This window comes from Lactuca sativa, chromosome 4, assembly GCF_002870075.4.
Source record: "Lactuca sativa cultivar Salinas chromosome 4, Lsat_Salinas_v11, whole genome shotgun sequence".
Lineage (NCBI taxonomy): Eukaryota > Viridiplantae > Streptophyta > Magnoliopsida > Asterales > Asteraceae > Lactuca > Lactuca sativa.
The window spans coordinates 245,345,079-245,368,580 of NC_056626.2; the positions used below are offsets into that span (position 1 = coordinate 245,345,079).

The 23,502-nt window shown below is 37.1% G+C and overlaps 2 protein-coding genes across 2 annotated transcripts; both read left to right on the plus strand.

Annotated features, from left to right (window-relative positions):
- The first annotated feature begins 256 nt into the window (after positions 1–256).
- Positions 257–2,214, plus strand: LOC111884911 (UDP-glucuronate:xylan alpha-glucuronosyltransferase 2). Its single transcript, XM_042901899.2, has 2 exons — positions 257–447; positions 522–2,214. The coding sequence occupies exons 1-2, from the start codon at positions 265–267 to the stop codon at positions 2,067–2,069; spliced, it is 1,731 nt and encodes a 576-aa protein (XP_042757833.1). The 5' UTR covers positions 257–264; the 3' UTR covers positions 2,070–2,214.
- Positions 2,215–3,457: 1,243 nt separating this feature from the next.
- On the plus strand, positions 3,458–4,722 carry LOC128133606 (uncharacterized). The gene is made up of 7 exons (XM_052771108.1): positions 3,458–3,484; positions 3,622–3,722; positions 3,801–3,880; positions 4,130–4,201; positions 4,280–4,331; positions 4,428–4,491; positions 4,642–4,722. The coding sequence occupies exons 1-7, from the start codon at positions 3,458–3,460 to the stop codon at positions 4,720–4,722; spliced, it is 477 nt and encodes a 158-aa protein (XP_052627068.1).
- Positions 4,723–23,502: the final 18,780 nt, after the last annotated feature.

Here is a 23,502-nt window from a genome sequence, read left to right on the forward strand (position 1 = left end):
TTGTGATATCAAAACTCCATGATAAACGGATCGTATTTAATCAGTACTATGTTAAAAATATTCAAAAACATCATGTAAAGGATATTTTTTGGATTTTCTCCCACGTTCTATAAATTAAAATATTAATACCACCGGAAAATTGGGAAATTAACAAAGCAAGTCAATGTTTTACTTGGTCATTTGTTTTTGTGTCAAAAACAAGAAAATCCTCAAACCAACTTTGAAGCTCCCAATGCCAATTTATTTCGTTGATTAAACTTCATTATGAAGGCTCTAAATCCACAAAATATGATGTTGAAATGTTTTCCAAACGCTTTGAGGATTAGGATCTATCTTGTTTTGTCATCTTTCTTCCTTATTATTTCTGCTGCCTTCCTTCTCCTATCTCCTTCGGCTTTAGATAGTTCTGTCATAAATCCTTGCACTTCCCATAAGTGCCTTCACATGGTAAGGTGTACACTAGGTATTCATGGTATTTATTCATGACTGGATTTGTAATTTATTGTTTGTTTGGTCGTTAGGTCGAAACTAGCTACAAGTCGAAGGCAATGCTAGACGATGTAAAATTATCCAACCAATCATATCAACATGTTCAAAAGTCAAAGAGGCCTAATTTCATGAATGACATGGAAAAAGGCATGAGGATTGGAATGCTGAACATGGATAGAGAGGATTTAAGTCAATGGAGTGTTTTCGGGGAACTAATCCCAATCTCGTTCAAAAAAGTCTCCAATAATTTAAAGTGGGAGGACTTGTTCCCAAGATACCTAAACGAAGAAGAAGAGAAAGACATTCAATCACGTCCCAAGATGCCAATGCATGATTTTAACAAGCTCAAATACATGGACATGGTGGTTGTGAAGATACCATGCAAGCATCCGAAAGAGGGATGGCAGAGAGACGTTTTCCGGTTGCAGTTGCACCTTGTGGCGGCGGAACTGGTGGTGAAGAGAGGGAGGGGGAGGACGAAGGTGGTAGTTGAAAGCAAGTGTAAGCCGATGATGGAGGTTTTCAGGTGCGATGATTTGGTGAAGGAAGAAGGTGAATGGTGGTATTATAAACCGGACGTGAACAGGTTGAAACACAAGATTTCTTTGCCTTTTGGTACTTGTGATACGGATTTGCCTCTTTCGGAGAAAGGTATTATAAATCAAGTGCATGAATTAAACCCCGAAAGCAAACTCACAAAACGTGAAGCTTACGCTACCGTGCTCCACTCATCCGAAGCTTATGTCTGCGGTGCCATCACCTTAGCTCAATCCCTCCTCAAAACAAGAACAAATCGCCACCTCATCCTCCTCATCGACACCTCCATCTCAGTCTCCAAACGCAGAGCATTAGCAGCTGCAGGTTGGACTATACGTATCATCGAACGAATCAGCAACCCGCGAAGTCGCAACGACACTTACAACAGATACAACTACACCAAGCTACGGCTATGGCAGCTCACTGACTACCACAAGATTATCTTCATTGACTGTGACATGATTGTCCTCCGCAACCTCGACCACCTCTTCTCTTTCCCGCAGATGTCTGCGGCTAGCAATTCGGAATCCAGATTTAACTCCGGTATCATGGTCATCGAGCCCTCAAATTGCACTTTCATGCATTTCATGCAAAGTATCAACGAAATTACCTCGTACAATGGCGGTGATCAAGGGTTTTTGAACGAAATATTTGTCTACTGGCACAGATTTCCGAAGAAGGTGAACTTCTTTAAGCAGTTTGTGTCAAACAGTAACGAGGAAGAAACTGTAAATAACCAGTTGTTTGCGGCGGATCCACCAAAGCTTTACACGATACATTACTTTGGACGGAAACCATGGTTGTGCTATAGAGATTACGATTGTAATTGGGATGTCCCGTATTTCAGGATGTATGCTAGTGATGTGGCAAACCGGAGATGGTGGAATGTTCATGACGCCATGGATGATAGCTTACAGAAGGAATGTGAGTTGGCGGATTGGAGGAAGGAAGAGTTGAAGCAGGATCGTGAAGCGGCTAAGAGAGCTGGATTTGCCGACAACCATTGGCTGATCAACATATCTGATCCCAGAAGCTTTGATTGATTAAGCTTTAAGTTTTTTTTTTTTTTTTTTTTTTTTTTTGAGGATTGCATTCGGCAAGTATGTTGATATTTGGATTAGCTTATGCGTTATATCGAAACTCTGAGCTGATAATTTGTATTTAGTTTTGACAAAATCCGTTTTTGAATGTAAAATGACTGAGAAAGACACCATATATATATATATATATATATATATATATATATATATATATATATATATATATATATATATATATATATATATATATATATATATATATATATATATATATATATATATATATATATTCTATTGTTGATTTATTTGTTCTATTTACATCTAGTAGGTGTTTTTTCATTTATAATTATATGTTTGACAAAAATTCAAATAAATAGTATCGAGAGGATATATTTAATAACCCTTAAACTTCTTAAACTTGTAATCATTCAAACTATTATTTTCTATGGCATAGATTATCGCATCATGCACTTGATTTCATAACGTAGAAAATAAGACAAATTGTTGAAATAAAATAATCTAAGGAGATATAATCAAATAAAATAAAACCTCACACGTGTCGAAGTTCATATTTTTTTAAGTATAATTTGTTTTTAATGGTCATTTCATTAACACATATAATTCTTTTGTCTAGGTTCTTGCATAATTGTCTGTGTCTAACTTTTTTGCTATTTTTATAATATCTTTGATGCAAAAGCAAAAACAAAAAGAAAATAAAAAAAACAAAAAATAAATAAAAAATAAAAAATTTATTAACATATGAAGACGCATTAAACATATAATTAAAGCACAACTATCTTATGAACAGTAGTGGTAAAAAAAATTTCCCTTCTTTTTACCTGTTATTGTTAACATGTTTGTGTTTTTTACTGGCCGTCATTTATTTCTTTTTGAAGCTTCTCCCACCGCCTCTCCCACCTAATCTACTTCTTTCCATCTTCCTTTCTCATCACTGCGATATTCATATTTCTGTTACTATCGGTGGTGTCGATTGCCACCGTCGACTGCTTCTCTCTCCTTCTACAACCTCCTTCCACCTCCTCAGTCCCACACGTCCTTCTACTCAACCATCGCTTCCAATATGCTTGATTTTATTCATTGTTCAGATGGAGTTGAAGGCTTCGATTTTATTCCATCTATCTTTACCGTCAGTGAAGCCCTAAATTGATTGATGGAATAAATATGTGTGGTCATTACCTTCTACTCAGTAGGATCTGATGGTGAATGGTGGATTTACAGTTCTTCCAGAAAAGGGAGATTTGCAAATTCTTCAGGGAAAACTCCTTTCAAGTTCATTTTTTAATTTATTATTGTTTTTATGCAGTAATAAGCACGAACAATTTTATACTGAAAGATTTGTAAAATGGAAAAATTAGAGAATTAGAAGAGATATGTCATATGGGTTTTGCATTAAAAAGGTTTTTTTTTCTTAAAGCAATTAAAATATTGTTCGGCTACTCAGTATTCAAATACCCTATGAGTTAAATTTTCAAAAGGTTCTTTGAAGGCATAATCAAGTTGATGTTGGTTGCTGGTTTTGTATATTTGATTCCAGGCCTACTCAAATGACTATAAAGGGTGTATTAGATCCTTTCTTGAAGTTGTTATGTCACCGTATGGTTACCAAATGTCTGTCGAAGTTAATTTATTGTTCAGGTAAGTAAAGCTTCTAATCCCATGCCTTATAAGTTTGAATTTCTAATTTAGATTATTAAATTGATTTAGTAATTGTAGGCAAGAACCCTATGTTCCAAGAAGAAAAAGAATCGTATATACACTAATTGAAGGATTAGAAGAGTTGACTGTTAATGTTTGTAAAAACATTGACATTTGCTGACTTATTCTGGGGTGTTTGAACATTTGGTCGTTTGTATTGATGAAAAATAAGGATTCGGATATTTATTGTACTCCGAACAACATGGTATTAAGTTTTGAAATTAATGAAGCTCTATATATTATTCATTAATTATAAAGTAATCTATATGTATAATTTATATCTGAATATATAAAATGTATGAATCATTATTATCTGTGCGGCTACCCTGTCGGAGTTTAATTACCAGTTTACTACACGTTCAAAGCAATTGAAGCAAAAGATCCAAATGAGCAACACAAGTGGGTTTTATACTGGACAGGTAATCCCATCAATCATTGCTATATTCATACACACACATTATTTTGATTTTGATGATCTACATGTATAAACTTTGTAGTTTATGGATCATTTAGTGTTGGAGGGATATTTGCAGATAGATTCATATCCTGGTATATATTTATTATCTTTAACACTATATTTTTTCTGCCATGACTTTTTAGCATTCTCAAGTCTCCATGAGTGAATTCATTGTTTACTTTTTTCAGGTTTCCACTTTACTATCACACGAAGCTTGCATTTCTTGCATGGCTTCAACTTCCCACCATAAATGTAAACAACCTTTTTATAATTATTGTAAATTTAACAACCCAAACTCAACATCCAAAAAATATCAAAATCAAACTCTGATATGTTTTTTTGTTCTCATTCCATTATTATGAGTCTTTTAGTTTTGGTGCTAATTACTTTACTATTCAATAGGGGCTAACCAGTTATGCACTTTCTAGAGGATTGCACAACTGTTTTGAGGACTTCTGGGAAATCTTCACTTCTGGATACTAATATTAGGAAAGAATTCTTTCCAAAAGGATTACGTATGTCAATGTCATATCATCCTTACTCATTTGACAATAATTCTACATCCAGGAATTGTTACTAGGCAGCCCATGGTTTTGCAGCTTCATAAGATAGACATAGACCAAGACAAAGAATCTTCAAAATTCCTCCACCTTCCATCAAGAAACAGGATCTACAAGACTCCTGATTTGGAAACACCCAAATATCATATACTCAAAAGGCCTACAACTTATGAGGTTTGTTGATCCTTTGAGCTACAAATTATGCTCGCATAACCTTATGTTGTGTTTTATGTGTTTCCAGTACATAACATTATCAGGAGATAACATTATTAGAAAAAATAAATAAGAGCTCCTTGCAAATTGCAATGACTAAAATAAGCACAGATAGAGGAAAAGAAAGGGAAAGGGAAAGAGAAAGGGACGAAAGTATTAACAAAATGAGTAGTGTTATTAGAGGGATGTGGAAAGTGAAAGAGAGAGAAAGATATTATGATCGAGGCAGAGATTACATGGACCAACATCACAAGTATCGTTTATTATTAATGTAAGTTTGTTTGTGATTTTAAGTTTGTTTGCCAATGTGAAGAAGTACTCTTCTTGTATCTACTCCTTTCTATTTACTAAAGCACAATCTTTTTGTAAATAATTTTCGACGTTATAGTATACAACACCAACTTTTGCTTCTTTTCTGGAAATCACACGTATGCTCAATTGTTAGAAATCAAAATCAGAACCCATGCCTTTACTTTATTATATGGGTGTGGTGTACCTATTAAGGTTATGTCATACAAGCTTGTGTTGGTATTCAGTTTTCTCAAGTAATCATTCAATAGGAGATTTATAGTCCCATTTTTTTGGGATCACCTCATGTAATGTTGTAAAAAACAAATATCATTCCAACCCATGCAAAGCATGGGTAACTACACTAGTTTATATAAATTTTACGAAGGAGATCATCCAAATCAATGTAGTTCAAAATAGGTGTGAGCAAAAACTAACCGCAAAACCGAGACCGAAAAACAAAAACCGATGGTGCGGTTTCTACCTTTGCAAAAACCAAAGGTTTTCAGGGCGGTGCGGTTTCTTGTTTTGAAAAAACCGCAAAAAACCGAACCACACCGATATATATATATATATATATATATATATATATATATATATATATATATATATATATATATATATATATATATATATATATATATATATATATATAGGAATGATCATTTGAGAACCTATAGTTTCCCGAAAACCCGAAAACTAAAAGTGGAGCATTAGATCAAAACATTTAATGGGTGTGATCAACGATGGCATATGTGTAATTATCAACAACTCTAATGGTATCTTAGACATTTTAGAAATAATCAGAGGGGTATATTCGGAATGAAATTTATTATTGCCTAATAATTAATAATTAGCTTAATTAATATAATTATTAAAAACTCATACTTCCTCTCTCTATTCCTCACAAGATCTATCTTTCTCTTTGTATTCCTCACCAGATCTATCTTTCTCTCACTATCTATCTCTCACATCGTCACACATCTACATCTTCGGTTCATCGGAGTACACCGCCATCGCCGATCTCATTTTGCTTTGCTCTGTCGATTGAAGATCTAAACGGAGTAGTATCCCCTGTCGATTATACATCCGATCGAATATCTAATTGGAGAAGACAGTCATATGTTGATCGAATATTCGTTTATGGTGTTTCCCCTCAACATCATTCTTCTATGGCGTTGGATCCTACAGTGATGCATCATCTCCTTCACGACATACCGATAAGGTTGTATTTTAATTTTTCAAAATTTTCTTAATCAATGAATAATGGATGTTTTATCCCTCGAAATTCATGAACGATGTAAAATTTTAATATAATTTGATTTTTTTATTTATAATGCCTTTTGATTTAATTTGATTCCATTCATCGGCGGTGACTTTTTATTTTAGTTTAATCAAAAATGCTTAATCGATGGACAATTATTATTGGATGAATTAGGATTTGATTTAAATACTTGTTTTATTATAACAATTTTGTTTGATAATTTGTATTACTTGAAGCTAATGAATTCATATGATCGTAAAATTTTCATTAATGTTTCTCTTTTACTGTAAGCATGTAGATTAAATATATATTTTTTGTGCCAACACTATTCTTTTTTCATGAACTTATTAATGTAATTGTTTTCTAATTGACATCTCATTGGAAAAACTTTATGATTATCTGGTATGCATCATTTTTCATCATCAACTAAAAGGTGATTTAATATCTCTTTAATCATGTTTTATGCATCCAAAACGTATATCCCGCAATCCCTCTTTAATCATGTTGGTGTTCTTACCTTTGTATTGATATGCAGGGCATGTATAGAGTTATCCATATGATAAATGGAGTGTTGGTTGTATTTTGGTGGAACTTTGCCCAACAAAGTAAAGTAAAAGCTTGGGTTTTATTTGATATATGATATAAAAAATTAATATCCTAGGGAAGCAAATACTCTCAAAATCTGTTTCCTTCAAACGTAGATATTTTATGATGTTTTCCCAAAAATCAATTGCATCACCTTTAAATCTCTCAATCAGAACCTTTGTTTACCATCGGTTGTTACATCAGGTCTTCACTAGGATTTATTAAAGAGTTCACTGATATGTGTTATTCTTCATCTAAATTTATACAGTGAAGATATCCTACTGTCACAACTCGAAATTTTTAGATCAAGTAAAGCCTAAACCATAATCAAGTACAAGTGAAACTACATTGCAATTCTTGTTGCAATTTATCATCTATAGCCTTGGGGCTTGTTTAAATAATTTACAAAGAGGTATGGATTGAAAATTTAAGCTAAATTGGAGTGTTATAAATAAACATAAGTTAGATGACTAAGGGTTTAAAACATAAATATGATCGTTAAATGAGTTTTCGCCCAATGTAATCAATTCTAAATGGAGTTTACGACCTAGGGAATTAATGCCAAAGTAGTTCACAGTCCAAACTAATTAAAGAAAAAGAGTTTACGGATTGGAAATTTAATTCAAAAATTGTGTTTACGATTTTCCGTAGTCCGAAAACACCATCCCAAGGCCCAATTTGGGCTTAAACTCATTAAGGATCCATTAAGGATCCGAAAGACCAATTTCATAGCCCATTATGAACCGTGAACACCTCTTATATATAAGTGTTTTGGCGAAAACACCTTCATTTCCCTCATTTTCAATCCGTAAACACTCCCCAAATCCTCTCAACTATCATCCGTGAACCTTCAAATCTTCATAACTTTTACCCAGATTTCATCAAGAACATTCAGCCCACCTTCAAATCTTCAAGCAATCTTCAAATCTTCATAAGTCCTCAAGATCCAACCGTGAGCTCCTTTGATTCAACCGTAAACCCATTTTCTTCAACTGTGAACCCTTAGCAACATTTCCAATTAATTCCAATTTAATTGTAAGTCCTTCTTATATAATTAAATTATTATTTTACCAATTATTTAAATTAATATCTTATTAATTTAAATACGACTTCGAATACAAATATTTTAGGATAACGTTATTTCGCACGCACGCTAGCCTGAGGATCGTTTCTACAACCACACATCCAAGGTGATTTCATACCCCCCCCCCCCCCCCACCATATTTTTCCAAGCTTTTTCATTGTTTTTAAGGGGGGGGGGAATACTAGTAAAACACAAGTAATCTTGTGTTTAAAAATATAATTTTGCTTATTATATTTTCTTACCGTTAACATGCATTTAAACGTGGAACTTATTATATACGGCAAACAATGTGACTACTAGACTTACAAACAATTTACAAAACATATTAAGACACAACTATTTCACAAGCACAGATTATAACACATAAAACAAACTTATAAACTATATTAAGTATAGTTTATGGAACGAACAAACGTACTACTTTTACAAATTTACATGTTATTAACAAAAAGGGTTTTCCTTGTATTATTCGTGAATTCGTTGAGGGAACAAATTTGTGAGAGACGTTTTCCAGTACTTACCTAAGTACCTAGGTAAGTCTAACCTTATGAACTAGAGTAGCGTGTGTTTGTGTATAGATCTATACGGGACTGACAATCCCGCACCCTGACTATTAGCTACAGTCGTTATGGGTGACAAACGTCGTTAACAGTAACGTTTTCCAAAGAACGTCGTAGGGTTTAATGTCCATCAGTATGGTTATAAGAACTCTCATGGATATAACATGGCCTCATTCACGTAATAATATACTTAACAAACAGTCATCAGGTTTAGTAACTATGTGATTACTTAGTATATACATCAGGGTGATATGAAATTAACATCCGACATGCAGTGGGATGCGTGATTTCCGCCTCATTTCCTGTTCCTTGTTTGGTTGTGGGCTTAGGGCAGAATCACCCAATCAACTATCTATTCGATCTAGATTTCTATAACTTATATGTACTAAGTGATCATAGAAGGGTACTAACATCACTTCCAGTTTCCAGAACAAACACGTTTTCAGCTAGTTTTATTTAATAATAAAGCTACACTTTAACAACTTAAATATGGGAAAATACTTGTACTTTTCAGTTTTGGAACACTTAAGACAACAACTCACTTTTATGGAAAATATAGGATTTTCTAGGACAAACATCAGTATTTTACAAGCAAACGGTTTACCATTCAACTAACAAACAATCATTGTCAATTCTATAATTCCTTAGTTTATACATCAAGGTTATGTATGAAGAATATCCGATAGGCAGTGGAATGTGTGGTTTCCGCCTTATTTCATGTTCCTTGTTTGGTTGTGGGCTTAGGGCAGATCCACACAATCAATTGTCCGTTTGATCTTGGTTTATATATAACTAGTATAAGCTAAGTGGTCATAGAAGGAATTGGTATTATCATATTTTTAATAAGAAAATATAGGATTCTCTGAAGGGACATATTCATTGCATCTTAAAGGACCATTACAGTTAACTTTGTAAGTACTCAGTGAATACGTTAGGGTTATATACAATGAGAATCCGACATGCAGTGGAATGTGTGGCTTTCCGCCTCATCTCATGTTCCTTGTTTGGTTATGGGCTTGGGGCAGAACCACACAATCGATTGTTTGTTCAATCTAGATCGTATATAACTTGTATACACTAATTACTCGTAGAAGGAACTGGTACGAGTCATTGTACCTATCATTTATTACATCAGAAAATATAGGATTTTCTGGAGAAACACATCATGTTTTACAAAGAACAAAGAACCTGTTTTCTAAAACAAAACGCTTATGAACTCACCAGCTTTAACGTTGACACTTTCAAAACCACTTGTATTCTCAAGACACTAGTAGACAGGTACACGCACAAGTTCCTAGAAGATGGAGCATAGTAGCTTCAAGTCTTTAATTTGCTATTTACTTTTGGATTCAATCTTATATGATTCGAATACAATGTAAATATTTAATATCAATTCAATGGTTGTTGTTGCTTTGATTGCTATTATGCAATTGTTATGATATTGTACATGACGTCCTCCGCCCCCGAACGTTTCCATCGTTCCGGTTTGAGGGTGTGACGCCTACAATCAATGAAGACTTCCAATCCAGTGACCTGTGAATTACTCCGATATGTTTAAAGGTTGAGAGTAAGAGAATGTGATGTTCAAAAATTAAAGATTTTTAAAGTATGTTAGTTTCTTCAATTTTTAAAGTGGAGAACCCTATTTTAGGGTCTTGGACCCTATTTAAACTCCTTATCTCATAACCTAACCCTAATATCTTTAGCCTCCATCCATCTAAACACTAGAAATCTACCCTTAGCCCCAATTTGAGTGATTGTAGAGCTTCAAAGTGATTTTTGTGTTTTTTGGTGCTTGAGGAGGAAGAACGAACTTCTTGAAGAGTCATTGTTTGACTTGGAGCTTTTATATCTAATCTTTATGTACCTATATCTATCTTTTGGAGGTATAAAGTCTTAACATTGACAACTTTTTCATGTAGATCTAGTTAAGTGGTACATTGTTATGGTTTTGGTCCCTTTGAGGTGGTTCTTGTGAGTAGAAGTTACTCCAGAACCTTTGAGCTTCATATTTGGTCCTTATAGAGGTTATGGAGTCATAAAGTTTGGATCTTGATGGGTATAAACCTTTCATGCATGATTTGGTAGTCATTTGAAGAAGTTTGGGACTTAGGGTTTTGATTTGGGCCCCATTGAGTTATGCTAAGTCCTAAAGTTGGAAACTTTATGACTTAAGAAATCCCTTGAAACCAGATCTGGAAGTTTGGACTGAGGTCTTAAGGTATTAAGAAGTTTTAAGACATTTTGGGAGTGATTTTGACCTTTTGGAATTCATCTTTGGTGTTTGGGCTTCATTAATCCATGCAAAGGCTTAAAGCATTCAACTTTATGGATCAAGTCACTTATATATGGCTATTTTGAGGTGTTGGACATCTTGACTTAATGGATTAAGAGCTAGAATTGAGAGTTGGTCATCAGGAGGAGTACGCTAGGCGTACAAGCCTATACACGCAGCGTACAAGCTCTTAAGATAGTACACTTAGCGTACAAGCAGAGTGGGATTTTGGGTTTTGGGCTTTGATTTGGGCCATCTTGTAGGCTTTGTTGTTTTGGGCCCTGTTGGGCCATTAGGTTTTGGGCTTATATTTATTTGTAGAGGCCCATTATGGTTTTTGGCCCAATTTGGAAAATTACGCCATGGATTGGGCCTCAGGTAGTTTTTGGTATTTGGGCCTTGTGGACTATTAGGTTTGGGCCAAAGTTTTGAACCAAGTTAGGTTAGGGGTAAAATGTCAATTTACCCCAAGTGTGGATTTAAGGTTATGCATTGAAACCCAAATGGTTAATTGGGTTTTGTCTTGATGATTGATAGTTCAGGGATTGGTTAGCCAACAACCACAGATTTATTCACGGGACTTCAGTAGTGTGAGGTGAGTCTCCTCACCATACCAATGGGTCGAAAGCACCAAAGACGGTCCATTATGTGTTATGTGGAATGCTAGTTGGTTACGTGTTAGGTGGTATGCTAGTTGATTATGTGGTACGTTATATACTAGTTGTCTTTATGATACCTACATGAAAGATCATGGGGGTGCCCATGGCACTTGGTTATAAGACCATATGGGGGTACCCATGGCATTCTAGGTAAAGAACATGGGGTGCCCATTGCACTTGGTTATAATACCATGTGGGGGTGCCCATGGCATTCCAAGTAAGACCATAGGGGGTGCCTATGGCATCCTGGAGTAAGACCCTGGAGGGTGTCTAGGGCATCCTTATATGTTTATATGCATGGCTTATGTGATTGATATAGTTTATGTGATTATATGGATTATGTGGGGTATGCTCTTGGGAACACACTAAGCTTCGTGTTTATAGTTTTGTTTATGGTTTCAGGTATCATTGGTTTGGAAAGGAAGGACTCGGCTTGATCGTAGCGCACACACCCGTGTTTTCCGTAATATGTGATTCTGGGACGAACTCTAATAAATGGTTTTTGTTTGGAATGTTTTTTGGAATTCTTGAATTTAGAAGATATATGTGTTTTGATTATAATAAAAATGAAATTTTTATCCTGGATTTTTGGGTCGTTACATTGGTCAAGGCGCGCTGCGTCCTATGATTAACCGGTTTCTTTCGATTTTCTCAATTTTCAAGTAGTGCTCATAACTAAAATCTAATGTATCTAATACCACTTATTGGTTTTCCATACATCTATACACTAATATTTGGCAACGGAAGCTGTTAAAATAACCCTAAGTGTACACGTAACCTAGGATCTAGGTTTTACTAGTTATAGAAGCCTACTTTTAAAACTACAAAATCATACTACAAAGATAGATAAAATCATATAATTACTAATCCTCAAGCAAAATAGGTTTTTCTTCTAAAACTATTGTACATCTTGAATCCCTTGATGCTCTTGGAAGATCTAGCACCAAAAGTAGACTGTTTCTTAAGAATCACACCCAAAAGTCTAAACACTTGAAATTGAGGAGATGGGAGAGAGGACATGAAAGAAAAGAATTATCTAAGTGTAAGGCAGAGAAGGTACGAAAATTATAAAGGCCAGGGGGTCTATTTATATTTGAGTAAACTTGCAGAGAAAGCATATTTGAATTAATTAAATAATCAAATTCTAGAAGGATCCTATCCTATTCCAAAACTGTCCACCGTTATGGGATTCCAAAGTGTTCTAGATGCTCAACTATGGAACAATTAACATTCAATCCTTACACCTTTAGATAACTTCCTAATTAAGTACAATTAATTTCAACTAGTTTCCAATTAATTTATCAAGTTACGATAAATTAACTAATTATTTATCTCACTCTCTTAAATCCTTTTTTATAGCTATTTTAGCTCTTGAGGGAAACCTTAAATTACTTTGTTATTATTCCTAAAGTTATACAAATTAATTTCAAAGTTATAGCAATTAGTCAAACGCTTGTAACATATGTTGTGATAATGATTATGACATCCTTAGAGTTGTATTTTTAAACACAATTTGATATCCAAAAATGTTTAAGTTTATCTGGAACTTTCCGTAATAGGGTTCTATAAAAAAAAACTCTGCCAGTTTCAAGGCATAAAAGAAAAAAAATCAAGCCTAAAATTAGGGGATGTCACAGTTGGTATCAGAGCATTAGTTTAAGCAAACTAGGAGTATTAATTATTTTTAGGCTTAAATTTTGATGCTAAGTGAAAATGATAAGATAAGTATGATAGCATACATTAAGATAGAAGGAAAGATGTGAGAATATTGTGAATTATTATGAAGAGTCCAAACAAAAAATTACTGTGAAGAGTCCAAACAAGTTCAGTGGTCATATGTACACAAAAAAACATAATTAACTAAATGTGAAGAAAACCTAAACTATGTTAACCTTATAAGTCATGAACCCGATTTGTTATTGTAAGAAGGAAAGATGTGAGAATATTATGATTGTTCAATAACTTTCATTTTCAAGATATAAAATGGAAAAGGGAATGCTGGAAAGAAGGTAGAGGAAGAATAGACTGGAAAAATATTTGCAAGATGAGTGTGAACAAAGTGATTAAAGTTTTGATATCTTTCAATACTGGAAAAAAATATGTATCCCATTCATTGAATGATAGCCTGAAATGTGCTTGTGATTCCAGTTTTATGGTTGTTTTGGACTCCTCTTTTAGTACCATACGTGGTGTTCAAGATTCATTTCAAAAACTGAGAATGTAGTAACAGTGATAGGAATTTAAAAACTGAAATGTGGAGCTACAAACTTCGATGGCCTTTGTATAATCTTTCATCTGGTCAAGTCTACTAAGAAGAGCTTCCTTATTGCATCATCATTCTATCGGTGCACGAGCGCTCAACTTGAAACAGTTCTGAATGTTTTAAGTAGATCAAAATCCACTACCGAAGAGGTGAAGGAAGCTATATGCGGAAGAGTTAATTGGTTGCTGACTACGAGAAGATTATGGAGGATGTAGATCAGGTTTCTCAAACTTAACAGGTGAAGAGATAGTTGTGAGGTCACTTAGGAGGGGGGGGGGAATTATTGAAGCATGAAGTGACCATCGGCAGCTAAGTAAAATTGGTTAAGTCTTTTGAGTTATGTGAAGTTGATATGTGGAGATGTGATGTCTAATTAAAGAAGTTGATACGAAGATACCGAGCCCTTTATCTTTTTACTCACCATATAAGAAAGTACCTTTTGCTACTTTATCAGACGATATCTTTTGGAAGATTTTTTCAGCCAAGGCGTGGGAGGCATCGTCGTCTATACACTATACATAGGCATGGTCCAGTCCTTAGAATGTACTTTTTTCTATAAATAGAGGGTTTTGGTGTTAGTTCAAATGTATGCCCAGTGTCTGCATCTATTTTGTAATCACAATCTTATCTGAATACAAGTCTCTTTTATCCATTTCATCTTCAACTTCACATTCATATGATCTGAATCAACCCACTCCCAATAATTGCATTTTTTGGATTCTTCAGTATCAAAAACAACACTTTATAGGTTAACAAGAGCCAGAATTTTTATATTGGAAATCAAAAAAAGAAGTCAAACTGAATTTAGACAGACTCTAAACTTTCTTCCAGTGTTATCTTTTGTCCTAGGTGCATATGGGAATTAAAATGCGGCAATCACAAAGAATTACACTGTCACACCCCCAAAATGAGATAGCGGAAACATTCGGGGGCGGAGGACATCATGTAAATTATCATAACAATGCACAATAGTAAAACAATCAACAACATCCATTGCATTAATAAAATAGTTAATACATGTGTGTTCTTTGTATAGTTGTATGACACCAAAAATGTAAAGCAAAAATAGAAGACGAGTCTGAACATGCTCCGTCTTCTCCAAAACCTATGTCAGTGTACCTGTCTACTGGTTCCCTGAGAATACAAGTTATTTTGAAAGAGAGTATCAACATCTTAGTTGGTGAGTTCATAAGTTTTTAGTGTCAAAATGTTTGTATATGCTTCATGTAAATGTTAGTGGACTTCCCAAAAAATCCTATATTTTCTGCTTAAATGAAAACTAGTTTTCTACCCAAGACCAAATTGTTTGTATGTTTTGTTCTCTTGAAAAAAGTGTAAAATGTATGTTTGTACTTGAAATAGTATAAAATGTATGTTTTCCATATTTGTAAACCATCTTTACTAGAAAAATAGTATGCATTGCTCATGTGAGATTATCACTATATGTATGAAATGGAAAATGAAGATTCACAATAGTATTGTTTAAAATACACTACTCATGAATTGTGACAACCCGAAATTTCTATTCTGTACAACAATTCACTAAAATACTTATGAATTCACCAACTTAAATTCTTATTCTATGCTTTCAAAATAACTTGTATTCTCAGGTCATCAGTAGACAGGTACCGGTGACATGTTTTTGAGAAGACGGAGCACAGACAAGACTCGTCTTTTATTTAGATCATTTATTTTGGTGTCTATTACATTACAAAGAACACACATGTATTAAAATTATATATTTAATGCAATGAATAATGTTTTTTTACTTGTTTACTATTACTGTGTTGTGATACTATACATGACGTCCTCCGCCCCAGAACATTTCCACCGTTCCTGGTTTTGGGGTGTGACAGATTGGTATCAGAGCATTGTTTATAGTGAATCGAGTATATCAACCATAAAAAATATACTAACTATAAACACAATGGGATTAAAACACTTTGACCAAGAGTTTATACTTTTAAATAATAAAATATTTAACTAAGTATACATACATGCATTCATACTAAAATCAGTGTCATAATCACAAATACAAAAGTATTACGATTGTTGAATATCACAAGTAAGCTCGAGGATGTATGGTCAGTCCTGGAAGTGGCATAGCCTGATCAACTATGCTAGTCCGAGGAGTGATTAGCATATTCCCAAGAATGGTTGTCATGTGGCAACAAGTCTAAAAACTTATCAACACTACTACAAATGAGAACATTAGAACAAAACATAACTTAAAATACTATAGGAGTATTTCGTGTTACTATAAATATCTTAGTTAGTACGTCTCTTAAACTGATTCTTTTACCCCCTACTTCTCGCGTAGATAACATGGCTGGATTTCATATCCCTGGAGACCCGTACTTCCCAAATCAGGGCAATGATGGATGGTTGGATGACGAGCCAGAAGATGATCATCCAATCCCTTTGGATGATCACCTCGCAGAAGGCTTTTCGGATGGATCTGACTCTGAGCCAGAAGTCAACAACCTACCCCAAGGGGGTCAAGCTCCAAATCTCAACCCCCGACCCGCATTTCAAGGTCCCACACCCTTGTGGGCAACAAACTTGAATCGCTGGAGCGATGAACAAGGTCAACCCTTACCTTACAACAGGGACCGAAGCTTTTACGACGTAAGCGAGGGTGGCTCGGCTGACCGAGCCCTACCTATCATGGTCTGCAGGATTGCTCGGAATGTTGTACAAGGTCGAGCAACCATCGGCCGAGTAGTGGAGATTGATGCCAATTTTGGTCTCAACACTGTCCGCATTCGCCATCTCGAAGAAGCAATGGAAAGAACCAGGAGGACCAATAAGACTCTGGAGATACAGCTAGCTGCCTCCCGAGCTGAAGTCATAGAACTTCGAGTTCGCCAGAGGGCTCATGAGCGACACCTTCGTGAAGTGGTTCGTCAGATGGAAGATCTGAGGGTTCGCCCGAGGAATTCCCATCGCCGTTAGAAGATGTCTAGCACATCTTTTCTTTTGATTAAGGAATAGCCTTCTTACCTATTCTCTAAGTAGCACTTGTCTATAAATTATTCCTCTCTTTCAAGTACATTACTAGGCTTTTAAACTGCCAACATTTTCCCCTATGGTATGATGTAAGACCTTTAGTTAGGTCATTTTCCCGAACTTATTTACATCATTAATACCAGTAATTTTGGCATGTTATCTAATCTATTCAGGAACTCATACTATCATCTGTTGTTGAACTATGGCGATTTAGTTCATGCGACACATCCATTTTTATATTATTAATTTCTTATCATTGCCTTTATCTTTTCAACTTATAGTTGAAAAATGTCGCCTCGTAGAAATCCCAGGCGTAACAATGGTGAGGACGCACCGACACCACCACCGCCTCCACCTCCTCGGTTTGACGCTGCTATGTTCCAAGCGGCTGTCACTACGGCAGTAGCGGCTGCCATGTCACACATCAATACTTCGTTCCCTAGTGGACCAGGAATTGGTACTCCTTCAAACCAGGGCGAGAGTCATGGGCACCCCAGAGAGTGCACCTACAAGGATTTTACGAACGCTAAACCCCGGATTTTCAATGGAACAGGAGGGGTGATGATTTTAAGGCAGTGGATAGAAAAGACCGAAGCAGTCTTTGAAATCTGCGCCTGCCAAGAGAACAATAAGGTCAAGTTTGCTACTTGCAGCTTTTCTGACAGTGCTTTAACTTGGTGGAATGGCCACATTAAGTCACTGACTCTGATTGTGGCAAATTCAATAAGTTGGGAGAATTTGAAAGCCATGCTTATGAAAGAGTACTGCCCTCGAGGGGAAATTCAAAAACTCGAGCAGGAACTCTGGAATCTTAAGATGGTTGATTCTGACGTATCAACCTATACCAATAGGTTTTGTGATCTGGCAGTTTTCCCGGAAATGGTTGCTCCTGAGAGCAAGAAAATAGAGCGATTTATTTGGGGACTGTCACCTCAGATACAGTCGAGCGTGCTAGCTTCAAGGCCTGTTACTTTCGACAACGCTAAAGAACTGGCACAATCTATTATCGATCACGGAAACTACCTGAACACAACGATTGCTACACCCGATCAACAAAAGGGAAACAACAACAACAGGAAGAAAGGTTGGAACAAGAGGAAAGGGGGTCTTCACAAGAATCCTTGAAGAAACAACAGCTAGTTACAGTAAATGCTGTTGTTGTACCTACTGTTGTTCCTACTAACCCCTACCCAGCAAAGCCTTATGTGGGTAACCTTCCGAAGTGCAACAAATGCAACTTCCACCACACCGGACCTTGCCGAGAAATGCATTGCTCCTACTGCAACAGAAAGGGGCATACTGCCCATTTCTGCAAGGCTCCCGCGAAGCCAAGCACTCAAGTCCCCAATGTTGGGGTGGGCCAAACTTGCTACGGTTGTGGCAAGGTGGGTCACTTCAAAAGAAACTTCCTGAAGGCAGCAAATACCGGCGGTGTGGGACGAGTGTTGGCTATGGACCACGAGGAAGCCGTAGCTAATCCTACGATAGTTACTGGTATGTTTCTCCTCGATAATTCATCTGAATGCATATTATTCGATAGCGGAGCAGAGAGAAGCTTCGTAAGCCATAAATTTGTTCATTTACTTAAACGAAAACCATGTACACTAGAGAAATCATTCACGATAGAAATGGCAAATGGGAAAACGGAAAGTACTAACTGCATATACGTAGGTTGTACTCTAACTCTAGATGGTCATTCGTTCCAAATAGACCTCATGTCGGTCTCAATTAAAAGTTTCGACGTCATAATCGGCATGGATTGGTTAAGTCATTGTCGCGCAGACATCATGTGCTTTGAGAAAGCAGTTCGTCTTAACCTCCCTAACAACGAGACTCTAGTTATCTACGACGATAAATCTAGTACGAACCTTCGAATCATTTCGTCTATCCAAGCCCAAAAGTGCCTGCGTAAGGAATATCATGCATTCCTTGCACACATCGTAGATACGATTCAAGAAGTGAAGGAAATTCGGAACATCCCAGAAGTAAGCGAGTTTCCCGACATCTTTCTAGAAGAACTACCAGGATTACCACCGCAACGCCAAGTCGAGTTCAGAATCGACTTAGTGTCAGCGGCTACGCCAGTAGCCAAATCTCCTTATCGTCTGGCACCAGCAGAGATGCAGGAACCTTCCTGTCAGCTTAACGAACTTCTCAAAAAGGGATTCATTAGGCCAAGCTTCTCACCATTGGGAGCACCGGTCTTGTTCGTCAAGAAGAAAGACGGATCGTTTCATATGTGCATCGACTACAGGGAACTCAAAAAGCTTACCGTTAAAAATCGTTATCCTCTACCCTGAACTGACGACTTATTTGATCAACTTCAAGGAGCGAATTACTTCTCGAAGATAGATTTACGATCTGGGTATCACCAGTTACGAGTGTTAGAGGAGGATATTCCCAAGACAGCCTTCCGAACTCGTTATGGACACTACGAGTTTGTAGTGATGTCGTTCGGATTAACCAACGCACCAGTTGTATTCATGGACCTGATGAATAGGGGGTGCCGTCCTTACTTGGATCAGTTCGTTATCGTCTTCATCGATGACATACTTATCTACTCCCGAAGTAAGGAGGAGCATAGTCAACACTTACGAAAAGTCTTAGAAACATTACAAATGGAGAAGCTCTATGCGAAGTTCTCCAAACGCGAGTTTTGGATTCGAAGAGTCGAATTTTTGGGTCATGTCGTTAGCGAAAAGGGAATACACGTGGAGCCTTCCAAAATTAAGGCTATTGAGAACTGGTCAGCACCGAAGACACCTATAGAAATTCGTCAATTTCTAGGTCTTGTTGGCTACTATTGCAGGTTCATACAGAACTTCTCTAGTATCGCGAAACCACTTACTAAACTGACCCAGAAAGGTGTGGCCTTTGACTGGGAAGAGAAACAAGAGAAGGCGTTCCAAAAACTGAAGTGAGCCTTATAAACCGCTCCAATACTATCCCTCCCAGAAGGAATAGAAGAATTCGTAGTCTATTGTGATGCATCCAACCAAAGGCTCGAATGTGTTCTGATGCAACGAGGTAAGGTCATTGCCTATGCCTCGAGACAGCTGAAGACGCACGAGGTCAATTACACCACGCATGATCTTGAGTTAGGCGCAGTTGTGTTTGCCCTGAAGATCTGGAGACATTATCTATATGGTACAAAAAGCACTATATTTACAGACCACAAGAGCCTTCAACACATCTTCGATCAGAAGGAGCTCAACATCAGACAACGACGGTGGGTCGAGCTACTCAATGACTACGAATGCAAAATTCATTATCATCCCGGCAAGGCCAGCGTAGTAGCTGACGCCCTAAGTCGGAAAGAATACTCTGGTCGTAGAGTCAAATCACTGACTATAACTATCCATTCACACTTGTCCACACAAATTAAGGAGGCTCATCTCGACGCTTTGAAACCTGAAAATATGGCGAGTGAATCCTTGAGAGGAATGGATAAGAACCTTGAAAGCAAGGGTGGTGGAGCGTTATATTTTATGGACCGAATCTGGACACCGAAACACGGTGGCTTCAGAGACATGGTCATGACCGAGGCGCACAACACGCGATATTCCGTTCACCCAGGTTCAGATAAGATGTATATGGATCTTAAAAAGTTATACTGGTGGCCTAACATGAAAGCAAAGATTTCTACCTTCGTGAGTAAATGCCTTACTTGCGCCAAGGTTAAGGTCGAATACCAGAAACCATCAGGTTTACTTCAGCAACCGGAGATACCATAATGGAAATGGAAGCAGATTACTATGGACTTCATAACCAAGTTGCCCAAGACAACGGGAGGACTTCATACCATTTGGGTCATCGTCGACAGATTGACCAAATCCACGCATTTCCTACCAATCAAAGAGACTGACAAGATGGAGAAACTAACAAGAACCTACATTAGGGATATCGTACAACTGCATGGTGTTCCCATATCCATTATCTCCGATAGAGATAGTAGGTTCACTTCGAGGTTCTGGCAGTCGCTACAAAGTTCCCTTGGGACAAGGCTGGACATGAGTACAGCTTACCATCTACAGACCGATAGACAAAGTGAGAGAACTATCCAAACCTTAGAAGATATGATGAGAGCCTGTGTGATCGAATTTGGGAAGGCATGGGATACTCATTTACCCCTTGTCGAATTTTCCTACAACAACAATTACCACACGAGCATAAAGGCTGCTCCATTTGAAGCCCTCTATGGCCGAAAGTGCAGATCCCCTCTGTCCTGGGCTGAGGTTGGTGACACCCAGTTAGCTAAAGGACAAGTTCCTGACAGCACTCTCATGGGTCCGGAAGTCATACGGGAAACGACAGATAATATCGTTCAGATCCGTGAACGATTGAAAGCCTCTAGAGACCGTCAGAAAAGCTACGCAGATAAACGAAGGAACCCTTTGGAATTCCAAGTGGGAGACCGAGTCCTTCTGAAAGTATCACCCTGGAAGGTCTTGATACGCTTTGGAAAGAGTGGAAAGCTAAATCCAAGATACGTAGGGCCTTTCTAGATTCTTGCTAGAATCGGCCCTGTAGCTTACAAACTCAATCTACCGTGTGAACTCAGTAACGTACATCCTACTTTCCATGTCTCGAACTTGAAAAAGTGTTTGTTCGACAAGACTCTTGTAATCCCACTCGATGAGATCGAGATCAACGAGAGCCTCAACTTCGTGGAAGAACCTATAGAGATCATGAACCAAGAGGTCAAGCAAACGAAACAAAGTCGTATCCCGATTGTGAAGGTTTGCTGGAACGCCAAGCGAGGGCCTGAATTCACATGGGAGCGCGAGGATCAAATGAAATTGAAATATCCTCATCTCTTTATTTAGTTATTTGTAACTACTTATTTGCTTAAACTCTAATTTCGTGTGGCAACCCAAAGTTATTCCGTTACATTACCCCGTTACCGTTAACGGAATATTCCATTTTATAAAAGTTCCATTAAGTAGAGGTCGCAAAGTAAATAAATGTTTTATTTATTTATATCATTATGTCGTTATAGTCGTAATAAAGTAGATAAAAACACTTAAATTACATTTGCATAGTAATTTAGAAAAAGTAGTTTTTATTATTACGACCACTAAATCGGGTGCGACCAAAAGCCCCGTATAACGGCAATATCGGGTAGAATCCCACTGAGCTCCAACTCCAACCCATATATAAGGGGGAGTAAACCCCATTTGAACCTTTTTCACCCTCTCTCTCTATTCACTCTCTCTAGGCTCGTGTTCGACTCGAATCCGCAACCAAACGCTTCCAAATCGTAAGTCCACTTACCCTAGCTTGTTCCAAACATCTTGGCTTGTGATTATACCCCAAAAATCAGACTTAGAAGTTGTGAAAGAGGAGTTTATGGCCTAAGATCCCCCTTAGGCCGTAAACCCCTTAAATGTGGCCAAAATGACCCGAACTTGTCCCATTGAGCCTAGGAACCAATTAATGAATTTGTCTAGGAGTGTTTAATCATCAAAACACAAGATTTTAGGGCATAAAAGAGATTTTACAGCCCAAGCACATGCTTAGGCCGTAAACACCTCTAAACCTTGAAAAAATGCCCCAAACACACTCCCAAACCACCCTTAGGCTTAATACATAAATTAGGGGCTTGCTATTTCGGGTTTAGAGCATTCAAACACAAGGAATTGAGGGATTAAAAGGAGTTTACGGCCCAGACATATGCCAAGGCCGTAAACGCCTCCAAATCAAGCCAAATGATGGTTTTAATCCCCCCGAATGGCCTCATACCTCATTATAAATTACTAGGGTTGGAATAGGGACTTAAAACTTCAATAAAATTAAGGTGTAGGGGTTCACGGCCGTGAACTCCCATAGGGGTGGTTCATGGGTCGTAAACTCCCCTATGGTCCCTTTAAAAGCCCTAAACCCATTCATACCTTCCGGATTTGGATCTAGCAAAATTCCACGAACAAGATAGAGCCCTTAAAACACCCTAGAACCCCTCACCATGAGTTTACGGTCGTAAACTCATGGGGAGTTGTCCCTGGGCCGTAAACACCATAAGGTGAGTTTACTCTTGAAGAGTAAACTCCATTCCTAAGCCATTTGAGCCCTTAAATGTTACCCGGGACACCCCAAACGCTTAACCAAAGAGTTTTCCGCTCCTTAGAGTGCGCATACATGTTTAATTAGTATTAAGTGTACTAATTGTATGTGAACATATGTTTTCATATGTTGAATAGGTCACTAGGTGTGTTCAAGTCTTTAATTGACACCGAGCACCGTCGGATCCACTTACACCAGGTGAGTTCATACCCCTGAATGAAGCTTTTAAATGTTTTTACATGTTTTATAGGGGGGAATACAAGTTAAACATGCCAGTTATCATATCAATCACATGTGATTGATAACCCGCATGCACAAAAATTTACCACACTGTAAACTATTTTACCAAGTAGGATACTATAAATGGCTTTCTAAAAGGTTTTCACTTGTTCAAACTCTTACTTATACTGTTTTATCAAAAGACAATTTAAACAAGTTTATGA

Excerpts from the sequence above, each read along its gene's own strand:
- LOC111884911 (XM_042901899.2), top strand. The coding sequence starts at position 265 with ATGAAGGCTCTAAATCCACAAAATATGATGTTGAAATGTTTTCCAAAC. Across the intron at positions 448-521 it reads CCCATAAGTGCCTTCACATG|GTCGAAACTAGCTACAAGTC; the intron begins GTAAGGTGTACA and ends TTTGGTCGTTAG.
- LOC128133606 (XM_052771108.1), top strand. The coding sequence starts at position 3,458 with ATGTCATATGGGTTTTGCATTAAAAAG. Across the intron at positions 3,723-3,800 it reads GAAGTTAATTTATTGTTCAG|GCAAGAACCCTATGTTCCAA; the intron begins GTAAGTAAAGCT and ends TAGTAATTGTAG. Across the intron at positions 4,492-4,641 it reads TTCAACTTCCCACCATAAAT|GGGCTAACCAGTTATGCACT; the intron begins GTAAACAACCTT and ends ACTATTCAATAG.